This window comes from Anguilla anguilla, chromosome 18, assembly GCF_013347855.1.
Source record: "Anguilla anguilla isolate fAngAng1 chromosome 18, fAngAng1.pri, whole genome shotgun sequence".
NCBI lineage: Eukaryota > Metazoa > Chordata > Actinopteri > Anguilliformes > Anguillidae > Anguilla > Anguilla anguilla.
In genome coordinates, this window is record NC_049218.1 from 22509007 (window position 1) to 22524365 (window position 15359).

Sequence of the window (15359 nt, forward strand, 5' to 3'; positions counted from 1 at the left end):
GAGGCTGTGTGGAATCGGCTGTGGCCTGCTGGGTTAAAGTAGTGGGGTGGTAGTGAGCGAGGGGTGAATGAGCTGGTTTCCCCGCGGCAGCAGGCTCAGAATAGTGGGCAGAGTGGTTCTGCCGGTTCAGTGCAGGCAGGATTTCAGCTGGTTACAGACCTCTCCCTCAGCCCAAAGTCTTACTGTGTGTTAGAGGAGAGAGTCTGTTGAGATGACTTGACAAAATGGAGGGTTCAGCTCTCTGGTACCTGTTAGCACTCAGGTACCTGTTAGCACTCGGATACCTGTTAGCATTCAGGTACCAGGGGCAGGTGAGGGGAGATTCTTATCTATCTGTGTGGCTGGTGAAGGCCCCGTCATTGTGGATTTGCTGTCTTTCTCCATTCACCCGCCTCTCTGTGTGTGAACACATATTCACATATTTTCCAGCTGACTTGAGCCCTTTCACTGTTTCCGCACGGAGAATTGACTACCACTGCGCCCATGAAACTTTAGCAGTGGTGACAGAACCTTCTGAAACTGCAGTGATCCAGGAAAACACCTACTCTGTCTGGATGTGTGAAGCGCACAGTCAGATTTTCCTTGTAAAAGTCTTTGAAAGGAAATAGCCTTTTTGCCATCAGAATTCTTAAGCCAGGCTGGCTGCCCGGAATAGTCTATAAATCCTGAAGGGACTCTCTCTCTCCCTCTACCTGACGGGTCTCTCTCTCTCCCTCCCTCCATGGTTTTGCTGGGTTGCTGTTATTTGACATGACAAAGCATTTATGAGCACACGCAGGAAAATGTCCTGTGTTAATTCAGCTCTAACGACATCAGTTCAGCTCTTAACAAATAACATTTGTTCCCGCTCTGGAATGTGGGACCAGATGTTATCTGTTAAGTGTTGAATTAACACTGTTGGAGCTGAATTAACGCTGTGTGACGTTTCACCGTGTGTGCATTACCAAACCTGAACCGCACTTACGACATGCGCTTGCGTCTCTAACGGACCTCTCTGGAATAGTTGCACAAGACCCTCCTCTTTTCCCCCCAGCGGTCGCTCAGAGCGCGAGTGAGCGGGGGAGCGACCTGGCGCCTTCTCCGAAAAGCACTGAGGAGCGTGGTCTAAGCCTCGGGGCTGCGGATGTGCTCCGCTTCCCCTCTCCGTTCTGGACGCCACGCGGCGGAAGTGTTGTGAAAGGCGCTGAGCAAGCAGCGGCGGGCTTCCTCCGTGCTGAACGGCGAAAGGGGCGGGGCCACCCGCGAGCGCGCCGCGAGCCGCGCTCCAGACGAGCGGAGGGGGTTCCACCGGAGCCCATTCACACATTTGTGATCCCCATCCCGCCCTTTTTTTTAGAGATGCACGCGCTCGCGTTGGCGGTAATTGGCCCGAACAGCCGTGCGTTAAACGGGGTCAGCGGTAAATCATTTGGCGGATGCGTGGCGACGGAGGGCCTGCTTTCTCTGGGCCTGTGCGCTTTACAGGCGTTTAATTCGGGCTGCCTGCCTTGGCAGGGCCCTGCGCTTAAAGAGGGCACAGGCTCATGTGTAACTGCGCTCTGCTGACTAGACAACCGTGCAAGCATAAACATTTCAGAGACCTAAATACAGAGTGCTGGCTCTGACCGGCAGAGGAGGAATGGGGGCGGGGGCTGGGTCTAAGTAGGGCAATCGGAGTAGTCTCTGGGACTGAAAAGGGTAAGGCAGCCTTCTCCTCGCTCTCCTGTATGAATCGGTTGTTTTACACACAGGGCTGCTGTTTCGGCTCATTATTTGTCCTTCTGTAGTTGTTGTGCTTTATTCAGCTTTGTGAGCACCAGGTTAAGCAGAGGAGCCCGCCCGTCAGGATTCGCCAAGAATGGGATGAGTGAAATACCGCCCTCTTCTGGTCACCTGAAAGCGTGCCTCTCGTGTCCTCTTGATGACATTCTGCTTTTCCGTGAAATGGATCTAGTGGGATTTTTATGCGGTTGGCACCTCTGTGGAAATTAATGGAGATCTCGACAGTTGTTGTAAGAAAGTAGTGCTGGGCCATTGTGTTTCCTCTGTGGACTGCTGACTGTGCTTCTGTGTAGCTTCTGATTGTGTGTAAAGACTGGGAATGTATGGAACTGTGAGGTCACCCAGCGGTACCTACCTCTGGCTTTGAGCTCCTGCTTCTTGGTGGAAAAGTCTGATGTTTTAGCATCAGTGTGTCTCTGTGACTTAATGTGCCTGTCTGCCTGCCTGTCTGTCTGTCTCAATACGTTTTGTGCATTCGTTAGCATGTCTGTTGTTTCTCTCCCTTTTTTCCGCAGCTGGGCTTTATCGTAAGTGGGAAGTGGGAAGTCAATCATTTTGACATTGCAACACAGAGAACAGGACAGTGACTAACAGTTTCCCCTCTCGGCCACGTGCATGCGGGTTTCTGTGCGTGTGTGTGTGTGTGTGTGTGTGTGTGTGTGTGCGTGTGTGTGTGTGTGTGTGTGTGTGTGAGAGAGAGCTGTTACATGTTCGTTCGAGCGTTCGTCCCCGGCTGCGGCTGCTTTTCCTTGGTTAGCTGTGACATCAGCCTCACGTCCCGTCTCTGCTCCCTCTCTCCGTCGGTCCTGCCGGGCGTGGCCTGCAGCTCATTGACTCGTTCGCCGTGGAGATCGGAGAGCTGAAGCAGGAGATGGCCGTGCCATTGGACGGGGACCCCCCCACGGTGGCCCTGCGGGGGTAAGTGCAGGTCCAGGGTCCGGTTACCCCCGGCACACGCCCACCCGCACCCGTCTCCCAGCACCATCTGAAGCGTGCAGTCCGGACATTTTCTAACCGGTTCTGTTATGGGTCAGGTGGCATGCATATGAGAGGCAGAGGATTACATCGCTTTAAATTTGATTTCTTTATTTCTGCGAAGATGTTGCTTTACGCCTCCCTTTGAAAGTCATGTGCTTACCAGCTATGTGCAAGTATGTAATTAAAGGTGCTTTTTAAAATACATAGATAATAAATAAAAAGAGCTTGCAAAAAGATGCGGTGCAAAAGTATCGCTTTTTCATTAAAAATGTGTATATATATATATTGTCTGTAATTTTGTCATTCTAAATATATTTTACAGTCTGTAAGCCATGTTGCGTCTGAGACGTGAGATATGGGGGCTACTGCCTAAGCCAGTAGCACGCCCATCTTTCTTCACTAATAAAATGCTCAGCGTGTTCCCAGTTAGACTGTTGGTAGGTACACTTCCCCACCAGAGAGCCAGCTATGCCCAACTAGCGCTAGACCCAAGAAACTGCACTATTCCTTTCAAAGGTTGAATGATGAAAGTTGTGGGAAAACAAGTTAACATCAGTGTGGCTTTTTAGCTTTTCAGAACAACACAGCACACAGCTAGCGCTCGTAAGGCAAATCACATCACTAGCAATCTGTGTAGCTAATGCATAGCTATAAAGTATTGCAAAGTTGCTGGACAAATATTATTTGTTACTTCTCCCACGTAAGACTCGCTTGTCATTTTGGATGCTACAGTAGCCAGCTTCGCATCGCGCTACATTTAGCTACGTTTAGCGCTGTACCACCATCACACACAAAGACGCAGGTGGCAACCGCTCGCAGGGACGGAGTTTCGATCGAGAGCAACTAGCGAGGTGGTTTCATGCTTTAGGTTGGGATTGCTGTTCTCCCTCCTGGACACTAGATGGGGTTTTTTTTTAATTAATCAGAGTTCATGTTGTTTTATTTTCATTTGTCCGTTTTACATGTCCATTTGCGTGGGTTTAAAAAAGTTTTCACTGATTTATTTTAACCAAGTTTGTCGGCCTAAATTCTCATTCACACATCAAGTTGAAGGGGTAAAACAATATGTCTTATCTGTATGAACATATTAAAGATGGTAAATGCAAGTATAATGCCAGCTGTAATTATGCCGTGTTCTTTTCTGTCCCTGTTTTGCTTTCTGGGGGGTGCAGGGATATGGATCCTCGGGGGAGTGCCCCATATTTACAGTGAGGTGATGAGCCACTTTTCTGGGTGTAGTCATGCAAATATTTTTGTCCCGTTTGACTCTCCGTAGTAGTGGATTCTGGTAGTTGCATGTAACTCCTGTGCCTGTGATGATGTTTTTTTTTAAATGTATTTCTTCATCTTATCCATTTGGTTTGTTTGTTTCGTCTTTGTTTTGACAAAATATTGTTTCCAGTGGTTTTTCCCCTTCAGCTATGCTGATGTTGAAGAAATCATTGGCTTAAGTTAAAGTAATTAATGCTGGAACTGGAAAGAAATTATAAAACATTGTTAGTTTAAGTATGCCTTGCTAAAAAATTCAAAACACATTTTTTGTTATTTTTTTGGTAGGGACATAACCCTAAGATTTCACAAGTATTTCAACCGAACACAGACAAGAGGTTGAGAAAACATTTATTGTGCATTTTTAATCGCTTGCATTAGTGTTGTTTTTCTGGTTGGTGGGCAGTACAGCCCGTCCACCAGCAGAGGGAGAGGCAGCAGCACTAGTGTTGTTTACAATACCCATATTTTGCATCAGAGATGACAATCTAAACAGATAGGCTTGTGGAAAGGTTGCCGTATAATTCACAGAAATGACATGAACGTTTTGTTCCCTTAGTGAGTCTTACCTGTTCCCTGCTAAGAAGTGTGTCCTTTACTGACTGGATGTTGTATGTTTTGTGTACAATATGTTTGGTATCTTAGCCAAAATGCAAATTGCATGTAAATGGGATTTTCAGAGAGTGAGTGAGTCACTTACTGTATGGTGAAGTAAATTAATATGGTAAAGTAAGTAATGTAAAGTTGGAAATTATCATTAAGTAGTGTAGGGTTAAGTAAGATATAGTAAGTGCTATAAGTAATATAAAGTAAGTACTGTAAGGTAAAGTAAGTAACGTTAGGTAAGTACTCTAAGTAAGGTAAAGGACATAAGGTAATGTAAGCAGTAATTATGGTAAAGTAAGCAGTAAGTAAGGTTAAGTAGTTTAGGTAAAGTAAGTACTTTAAGTGAGGTAAAGTAAGCATGTAAGGTTAAGTAAGTAAATAACTAAGGTAAAGTAGGTAAGTATGGTGATGTGCATTACGGTGAAAAAGTATTTGCTCCCTTACTATTGCATATGTGACACTGAGTGGTCTTTGGACTTTAGACAAAATATAATATTGGACAATGGGAAACACAGTAAACACAAAACACATTTGGTACACGGTAGTGCAGTGGGTAGCACAGCAAGAAGGTCACAGGTTTGAATCCGGCCTGGGCCTATCTCTGTGGAGTTTTCCTGTTCTGCCCGTGTTTGCGTGGGTTTCCTCTAGGTACTCTGGTTTCCTCCCACAGTCCAAAGACAAGCAGGTAGGCTAATTCGAGACTCTAAATCGCCCACAGGTACGAATGTGTGAATGAATGGTGAGTGAATCCCTGACCAGGATAAGCAGGTATAGATAATGGATGGATGGATAGAGGAAATCAGGAAGGGAGCAAATACTTTTTCACTGCACTGTAGGTGAGTAGGCTAAAGTAAGTAAAGTAAGTTAAACTACATAAAGTAAGATAATGTAATTTAGGTAAAGTATGTAAGTACCAGCTGGACTGTGAAACGATGCTCCACTCTGTGTGTTAAGCAGTGCAGGGTGTTCTGCTCTAGGTCTGCTCAATCTCTCATCTCTGTTTGTGTCTGCAGGCCAGAGGAGGAGGTGAGCGGGGTGTACCTACAGCCTCCCCCCACCGGGGGCGCACCTGGGACCAGGGACTCGGGATACTCCTCCCTGCGCAGACGCATGAGCGTGCTGGACAGGCTGGTGCAGACGCACCCCATCTGGCTGCAGCTGTCTCTGAGCCACGAAGAAGCCGCCAGCATCCTCACACTGCAGCCGCCTGGGGTGAGAGGGGCCTACTCAGCCACTGCACTTTTCACCCTCAATCAATCAATCAATCGATCATTCAGTCAGTCAGTCTGTCAGTCAGTCCATCAGTCATTCAGTCAGTCAGTCAGTCTGTCAATCCATCAGTCAGTCAGTCAGTCAGTCTGTCAGTCAATCCATCAGTCTGTTAATCAGTCAGTTAGTCAATCAGTCAATCAATCAGTCAGTCAGTCTGTTAGTCCGTCAATCAATCAATCGATCGATCAGTCTGTCAGTCAATCCATCAGTCAGTCAATCAGTCAATCAATCAGTCTATCAATTAGTCAGTCAGTCAGTCAGTCTGTCAGTCAATCCATCAGTCATTCAGTCAGTCAGTCTGTCAGTCAATCCATCAGTCAGTCAGTCAGTCAGTCTGTCAGTCAATCCATCAGTCAGTCAATCTGTCAATCAGTCAGTCTATCAATTAGTCAGTCAGTCAGTCAGTCTGTCAGTCAATCCATCAGTTAGTCAATCAGTCAGTCAGTTAATCAATCAGTCAATCAATCCGTCAGTCAGTCAGTCAATCAGTCCATTCGTCAATCTGTCAGTCAGTCAATCAAACAATCCATCAGTTAGACAGTCAATCCAGCAGAGAATCAGTCAGTCATTCAGTCAACCAATCAATCAGTCTATCATTGTATCTGTATCATCAATTTATATATATTAGTATGGGAACCCAATTTAAAATCACAAACATAAAACAATCAAATTTCCAATGGAAGCTAGTGATGAACTTGTACATTTCACAATTTATACATTTAGCTGGTGCTTTTGGCTAAAAGAGCAAATAACAAAAGGCACATTTAGCGTGAGCATTAGTAAGAGCTAGAGATGGCCACCAAGCGGAACAGTGAACCTGTTAAGGTGCACGCCTGAAGACTTGTAGAATAAAGAGAGAGTGGGCGGTTTGCGTGTTCAATAGAAGCATTGTAGTTTGTGGCCCTCTGTGACGTTCTTGTCGGCTGGGTGGGAGTGTTTTCACTTTCTGTAATAGTGCCGTTCCCTAATTTACCGTAGGGCTTGTAGAAGTGAAATGTTCCTATCCTTCAGGGGGATCTCCCTGGAGGTGAGATGTGCACTTGGGTGGCGAGTTCATCCCACGTCTCTTTCCCTTTGCGGTAACTGCAGAGGAAGGGGGGAGGCGTCACCACTGGCTGGTCCCTGCATCGTTGGCTAGTAACAACAGTGTCACAACAGAACAGCAGGAACCTTGATGACTTTCAAATAATCTTGGCCATCTTAGGTTAGAGTAGTTCAATGCCTGGTAGGTTTTCGACATAGTGTTATCTTCTGAAAGCCAGTTGGGAAAGTGTGCCGGTTTCGAGAATCTTCCTGCGCAGTGTGCAGTGAACCAATCAAAAAGTGTCTTAGAACTGGCCTGACCTGCTCTACTCCTTCTGGTAACTTGCATTCTAGACGTTCCTGGTGAGAAAGTCCTCCAGGCTCCAGAAGAAGGTGATTTCCTTGCGTCTGGACGATCCTGGATCCCCAGTCAGAGACTTCCCCGTGAAGGAGAGCCAGTACAGTATGTGATTCACCCCTCTGCCCCTATCCGTTATTACCACTCTGTGGGTGGGGCTTCTCACGCTACGGTCTGTAATAATGATGACGATGACGAGTGTCGTATAGACTACTTTGGTTATGAATGGTTCATACATTTTTATTTTTTATGATTGGTCACTGCATTTAAAAAAAGAAATCTGTCGTTCAGCGGGGAAAATTCTGAAAACCCTGTTGATTATAAACCATGGGTTTTATTAGGTGGCATGGATATTATTAGCATTGTGGGCATTATCACTAGCTTCAGCGTTAGCGTTAGCATCCTTTAATTCTCTTTAAATGATGCCATGTTCTTACAGCCCTGTGTGAAACCGTGAGTCCCACACTTACAGGCCGCCTGCGCCTCAGTTCTGCCGCTCCGCCTGCGTGGCGCTCTCTTGGCCGTCCCTACGCCGCCGGGGTTGCGGTGCCCTACCGCTCCCTGCTCCTGTTCTGAGCACAGCTCGTCCTGGCGGCGGGCCTCAGCGTTTAGCAAACATCGCGCGTGTTCACGGGGCGCGCGCTCCACACTTTGTGTGTGTGTGTGTGTGTGTTCACACGGTGCGGCTGCTGAGCAGCGCGTGCGCGGGGTTGCGTGTGAACACATCTACCCCCGAGGCGTGTGCTGACACCGCACGTGTATGCTGACCGTGAACATGCGTATGTGAACGCTCTTACCAGGTCTTACTGACTTTAACACAGTGGGCTATAGTACATGACGCACTACTGGGGGAGTTTCAGCGTGTTGCTGCTGCCAAGTTGGCCACATTTGTTTTTCTACTTTTTAGTCAGTTTGGCAAATTTTTTAGCTTTTGAGGAATGTTGTTTTTTCCGCCCTTGATGAAAGTGCAGTTTCTTTCGCAGCAGCCATAACTTTTATTTTTTTTATACTTTTCTAACTTTTCCAGATTGTGGAAGTGTGTTGAAACTCTGAGCTTGTCTTTGTCCTTTGACGTCCTTAAAAACTAAAGCAAAGCACTCCTTTTGGATGGAGTCTTGCTGTGTGGGGGAAGAGTTCATGCCTGTCAGGCACACTGAGTGAATGAGTGTGCCTTTAGTTTGTTATTTATTCTTCCTCATATTCATGGAAGGATTCGGATGAACAGATGTTAGTAATTAGTGATCCCGATCCAGGTTTTTGTCTTTCGATTCGATCCGAGTACAGTAACATTCAGTTTTGCCCAGATCCAATGAAGATAATTTTAATTTGTTTTTTTCTAAATGATTGAACAGCTAATATACAAAACGTTCAAGCAACATTTAAAAAAAAAAAAAAAAAAAAACAAGCTTCTAGGTTTGTAATTATATGAATATAATATACTTCTAGGTAAGACTGGGCAATATACCAGATTGACGCTTATCAGAAGTTTTTAAGAGCATAATAACAATCAGTATGCCATGTGGTGTGTTGGATGTTTTTTTTTTTTTCTTTAGTCATACCTTGACACCGACTCCATTATGAGTTTCCGCAAAACTTGCGCCTGTTGTTTGCAAAGTCATGTCACGCCTATTTTTTAAGGAAATGGTGCAAGTTCAATTCAAATCAGACGACCCACCTTAAGTTTGCTTCGCAAAAATCATAGCTGACTGTTGCATCATGAATTTTTTTAATTAATTGGATGAAAAACAATAAAATACCATTGACAATGGAACTGCAAAACCACATACTGCTGTGTGAATTCATACCGGCAGCTGTAGCCTACCTAGAAATAAGGCAGGTTATACTGCCCTGCCCTACATTGAAGTGGCCTGTAAGCATTGTGATCAAGCTTTCAGATCCAATAAAAGATTGTTAAAAATAACAGTGAAAAGTCAGCATACTCCTTTGAGTGCTGTTTCTTCAGATGCTTCATCAGGTGCTTTATACCATAATAAACTCTGCTAATGCCGCACCTCGAAACACTAGCATTGCAAGTGGCCATAGGGCTGCTTTTGCACTTTGTGTAAGTTCCACACAGCAGACATCGTAGCAGATAACAGCCCGTTTCGTAAACAACGGCTTCATTTTGCGGTGGCGAATGGATAGAATGCTTGTTCACGTAAGTAACGGCGAGCTCATCCTCATGGTGTGAACCTAGTCAGAAAGTACGGAGGTGAAGCTTTGCTACGGGCAGGAATTCATATGCGTATTAAGTGTTCCGGTGTCAGACCGGATCGGACTCAGATTGGGATTGTCCTAGCCAATATCTGATCCACAAAATATGGTGGTATCGGGAGCCGATACCGATCCATGGAACGGATCAGGACATCCCAGTTAGCAGTGGAGTGCAGAGGTTGTGGGCAGAAGATGATGCTGAGGGTGATGATGTTATTGCTGGTCAGCTATCCCGGTGTTAATCCGTCATTGCGGTTCTGCTTTCCTCTGACTACACACTGAGCACACTGTTCCATCTGCTCCCGGGCTGGGTCAGCAGTTCCTCTGCAAGCACACCATCGGTGGAGCCGAACTGTGGCAGGAGTCAGGGTGTGGGTGGAGCCACTGTGGCAGGAGTCAGGGTGTGGGTGGAGCCACTGTGGCAGGAGTCAGGGTGTGGGTGGAGCCGAACTGTGGCAGGAGTCAGGGTGTGGGTGGAGCCGCTGTGGGAGGAGTCAGGGTGTGGGTGGAGCCGCTGTGGGAGGAGTCAGAATGTGGGAGTGGTGTGAATACTCACAGCTTTTTTTTTTTTGTTTTTTTTTTTGTTGAAAGATTGGCTCTTTAATCTTGATAGAGGTTCCAAGCAGCCATGACTCAGCAACACTTGGCTGTGCATACAGGAATACTCTCGTTTTATCCTCATTCTTATGCAAATGAAGTTTTTTTTTTTTAATTAAAAAAATTAATGTTTACTATTTCTGCCTCTGCTTGCAGCCTTTTCATTGGAAGGTTCCGGGATCAGCTTTGCAGACCTCTTCCGTCTGGTGGCTTTCTACTGCATCAGCAGGTAGCCCCGCCCCCTTCCCCACAATCCTCTGCAGGAAGCGTGCATGGGCTAGCATGGCTGCCCCTCGGTTCCTCTCTCTGTGGGCATCGCAGTTTCTCACAGCGATGTGACACCAGATAACTATGGTTTTTGTCCATTATTAGCCTGCTGCTGCTGCATGCTTTACTGTTATGACTGCCCTACTACAGGAAACGGGGTGGTGGGGGGGGGGGGGGGTGTGGGTCACTGGGTCACTGCGTGGCACCGTTCATCCAGGAAGCTCATTTTCAGCTTGTTTTGAGTCTCAGAAAAAGGCCATTCCTTCAAAGTGAACACATGGGGCCCAGAGCCCAAATCTGGCTCTAAAACCTCCGTCTGTCTGTCTGTCTGTCTGTCTGTCTGTCTGCTTCTTGCTGGCCAACTCATCAAGGAAAATGCACGTTTACACTGAGGTGTGAGGAACCGTACTGTAATCACAGACATGACATTCTTGAATGAGCGAGCTGGATATTTTGAATTTGGTTGTTTGCAAACGTCGGCGTATAACGAGATTACAGGACCACAAAAAAGTGACTGAAATGGCACTAAAAAAACGGAAAATGTACACTAGCCAAAACGAAGTGGCTACTGAGGTGCTAATCCTCAAAGCATAGTACAAATCAACATCGACTTTCATGCAAAGATTAAGACGTAAATGTGGCACTTGTTTTAATCCTAAAGAGGGACCTCAATACCTCAGTTTGCATCAACTTTATTTTGTGTGGAAGAACGGGGTATATAGAGACACTAACACATTTTAGGTTTAGAAGCAGAGTTAAACACACCGACAAAGTGCAAGACAAAATGTTTTTGAAGAAGTAAGGAAAGCAGATCAGTGGTATTTATAGTGGTGGTGAGCGTGTGTGCGTGTACATGCATATCTGTGTTTTTGTGTGGGTACGCATATCCGTGTTTGTGCGTGCGTGTGTTGAAATGTTTGTGTGCGCATGGGTGTGTGTGTGTGTGTGTGTGTAGTTCCGTGTATCCCGGATGTCAACAGAACTGGCCTCTGAGCTCATTGAATGACATTTACTCCAGATGTTGTCTGTGGGACATAAGCCAAGAGTGTGTGTCTCTCTCTCCTCCTCCCTGCCTCCCTCCCTCTCTCCATATCCGCTCAGGGATGTCCTGCCGTTCCCCCTGCGGCTGCCGGAGGCCATCGCTGCAGCCCGGACCCACGCCGAGCTGGAGGAGGTGGCTCAGCAGGGAGCAGGTCTGCGTCTCCTCCTCCTCCTCCCCTTTGTGTTACAGTCACAGTGTCTCTCCTCCTCCCCTCCTTTCATCCTGAATGCGTTACAGTCACACTGTCTCTCCTCCTCCCCTCCTTTCATTCTGAATGCGTTACAGTCACAGTGTCTCTCCTCCCCCCCTTCATCCTGAATGTGTTACAGTCACAGTGCCTACAGTCACAGTGCATCGCCTGTTTCCCTGTTTCAACTCCGTTGTAGTAAAAATACAATGAACTAATAGATTGCACGTGGTCCCTATTAGACCTGTATAAACCTAGAGTTAATTTAAACATGAAAATATTTCTGTGATGGGCATGGGCTCTGAGCTCTAACAGCAGAACTCACTGTAGCAGTGTCTTATTGCTGTTCCCAGTGCTCATTTGTTTTATCGCGGCTAAAATTAAAGTTTACAAAAGCAGCAAACCTGTTTGTGATCTTGAGCAAAGGTTCATCATAATAACAATTCAGCTGGCTGCACAGAACGCTTGGTAGCGCTTGCCTAGCACAGGCTCTGTGTGCTGGTTAACTGCAGCTTATGTGACGTACGGGAGTAGTCAATTCTCTGTCCTTTAGCCATACTGAATATGTGTATTCTTAGTCTAGAAACACTGTGCCGTCTTAACTGGAAATGAAGCAGTCGCCTTCACGGCTGCTGTATTTATAACCCCGCCTGCGTACTCGATGGAGAGCTAGCCGCGGCACGGTTTTAGAACGTCTGCGCGGTCGACTGGCTGCTCTCGTTATCTCTGAAGAAAATGTACAGCGTAAGTGCGCTCAGGAAACGATGCGTGGATGCGTCTGGCGGGTGAGGACTGTTCGCTCGGCCTGCGTGTGCTGTTGAAAGGGTGGCGCGCCTCTGTGAAATACTGTCCTGACGTTTCGGATGATTTACGTACCGGAAAGGCTGCTTAACGTCGCGCGCGCGTTAGCCACGCTGAACACGCTGCACAGCAGGGGCGCTTTTCCATCCAGTACGTTTCACTTTTTTTTGACAAAAATCTACCCGAGTCCACGTTACCGGTGTGCTTGCAAAGGCTGGGGGTTGGTGCCCGTAAGTTATGTAGAGGAAAGCTATTCAGGCGTTCCCTGGAATTAAAAGGTACAGCGTGATCATAGGTGTCTTCATGTGTGAAGGACCCAGATGAAGAGTTTGAGCATCTGCCAAAGGGAGAGCAGTAGCATCATTTAATTTGTGTTCTGTGAAGGTATGCCCTTCCACGCTACCCCTTACCAGTTAGGATCAGTCATCAGGGTTTCTAGCAGGGGTGTGATTAAATTTCGATGAAACAGCTGCATCGATGCGATATGAATGACTCGATCCGTATCACACCGAATCCTTAATTCACGTGGCAAACTTTTATTCAGGCAGATTGAGGCACTGAAGCTGACAAACACGCTTGTTAGCCCTGAAAGCTATACTATTTGTTATTTCAAATGATCTCTTGAGTGTCGGTGGGGTGGGGTGGGGCAGGGCAGGGGGGATTCTTTGAAGTCTGTTGGTCATATTCACATCGCAGCTAATCGCTAATCATTAATCGTATCGTATTGTTATAAATTAAGAGAAACCGTCATTACATTACATTACATTACATTACAGGCATTTAGCAGACGCTCTTATCCAGAGCGACGTACAACAAGTGCATCAGTTCAAGGTGCAGAGGTGCAGAAAAAACACACTGGAGTGAAGTAAAGATCGTAGTGCCAGAAGTGACCACAGATCAGGACTCCAACCCTGAAACCGTATCACATCGTACTGTTATTCAGAGTACCGCCATCGTACGGTATCACCATCATGGTTGCATCGCTACACGCCTGGTTTCTCCCACCCTGGCGGTGCTGCCCCAGGCCCCAGCTTACGGTCTGACTGGCTCTGGAATGTGCCGCAGAGCTTCCCGGAATACCGGTGCCAACGTGTGCCCTCGGGCACCAGAACCACATACTCATCATTTCAGTCATGCCTCGAACACCTCGCACATGCTCAGTGAGATAAAACACCCTGCCACGCCTCTTTAAAATTCAGTCATAATAGTCTGCTTCATTTAATTTATATATATATATATATATATATATATATATGTGTGTGTGTGTGTGTGTGTGTGTGTGTGTGTGCATTTAAACTGTGTGTCATTGAGAGTAGAAGCACAGATGTTGCTGGGGAAGAGTGACACAATGAAGTATTGACCCTGATTTATTTAATAGTCTGAGTAGCTTCACCTGGCAGGGGTACATGGTTAAATAGAAGTAACTGAAAACTAGCTGACTAAATTAATTTAAAATAACTGAAAATGAATGATTAAAGTGATTTTGAATATATATTACAAACTGAAATGTTTAATGTTTATCTCAACTTAGCAGAACATGCACAGAACACATTTAAATGAACATGCATCGAACACATTTAAATGAACATGAACCAAACACATTTAAATGAACATGAACCAAACACATTTAAATGAACATGCATCGAACACATTTAAATGAACATGCACAGAACACATTTAAATGAACATGATCCAAACACATTTTAGTGTTGGGATTAAATGGTTTAAACATGACATTTGCATAGTAGCGATAGCCTGGAGTGAGTAAATCAAACGTTTTGAGTACTCACAAGCGTTGTCTTTGAAGATGAAATGCATGTGTTATATACAGCTGTGTGGTGTCATTTTAATCAGTAAACTGAACACCAGGCAAATCGGTTGATTGCATTTGTCCTACCCAGAGGTTCGGTGTAATGTTCAGCATGAACCCTTCCTTGGGCATATTTGGAAAGACACGTAATGAGTCCTAACTATTTTAACGTGTTACTCCTTTTGCAAACAATAGTTCTCATTTAGGTTGCTGATGTAATTGTGCATAAATCAACAAATGTTGGTTTAATTCATTTAGGACATAGTTCATTTCGTGTGTGTGGGGGGTGGTGGTGTGGTGCACTGTGTAAATAGCACATAAAATGGAAATATTGTGTCTGACCGCATATATATATATATATATATATATATATATATATATATACACACACATGTATTTGTGTGTGTGTGTACTCACCCACTTCATTAGGTACACCTTGCTAGTACCCAGTTGGTCTTCTGCTGTAGCACATCTGCTTCAAGGTTCGACATGTTGTGCATTCAGAGATGCTCTTCTGCATACCTCGGTTGTAACAAGTGGTTATTTGAGTTACTGTTGCCTTTCTGTCAGCTCGAACCAGTCTGGCCATTCTCCTCTGACCTCTGCCATCAACAAGGCATTTTCCCCTAGAGAACTGGTTATTTTCTCTTTTTCGGACCATTCTCTGTAAACCCTAGAGATGGTTGTGCGTGAAAATCCCAGTAGATTAGCAGTTTCTGAAATACTCAATCCAGCCTGTCTGGCACCAACAACCATGCCACGTTCCATGCCATTTAAGTCACTTAAATCACCTTTCTTCCCCATTCTGATGCTTGGTTCGAACTTCAGCAGATCGTCTTGACCATGTCTACATTCCTAAATGCATTGAGTTGCTGCCACGTGATTGGCTGATTAGATATTTGCATTAACAGGTACAGTTTGCAGTTGAACAGATATCCCTAATAAAGTGGCCAGTGAGTGTGTATATATATATATATATATATATATATATATATATATATATATGTGTATATATATAATATAATATATATATATATATTATATAATTATTTTTTGTGAGTGTTGTCAGATCTAAGTCTTAGCTGCTGGCAGTGTTGGCATGTAACTGCTCAGTGTTGACAGTTTGCCGAGAGTTTCCCAGTTATGAGCGAGCTGAACACCTTTAGGAGCTGGA

At 45.4% G+C, this 15359-nt stretch overlaps 1 protein-coding gene across 6 annotated transcripts in view; it reads left to right on the forward strand.

Annotated features, from left to right (window-relative positions):
* Positions 1-15359, forward strand: part of rin2 (Ras and Rab interactor 2) — a 38169-nt gene that overhangs the window by 11995 nt on the left and 10815 nt on the right. For 4 of the 6 annotated variants that reach the window (XM_035400318.1, XM_035400323.1, XM_035400322.1 and 1 more), the window contains exons 3-7: positions 2588-2679; positions 5628-5826; positions 7264-7372; positions 10235-10307; positions 11447-11538. In XM_035400318.1, coding sequence (XP_035256209.1) covers positions 2588-2679; positions 5628-5826; positions 7264-7372; positions 10235-10307; positions 11447-11538 — 565 coding nt within the window. Of the gene's footprint in view, positions 1-1372; positions 1992-2587; positions 2680-3911; positions 3953-5627; positions 5827-7263; positions 7373-10234; positions 10308-11446; positions 11539-15359 lie in introns of those variants that run through there. The other 2 variants (XM_035400321.1, XM_035400320.1) reach the window with 2 other exon arrangements.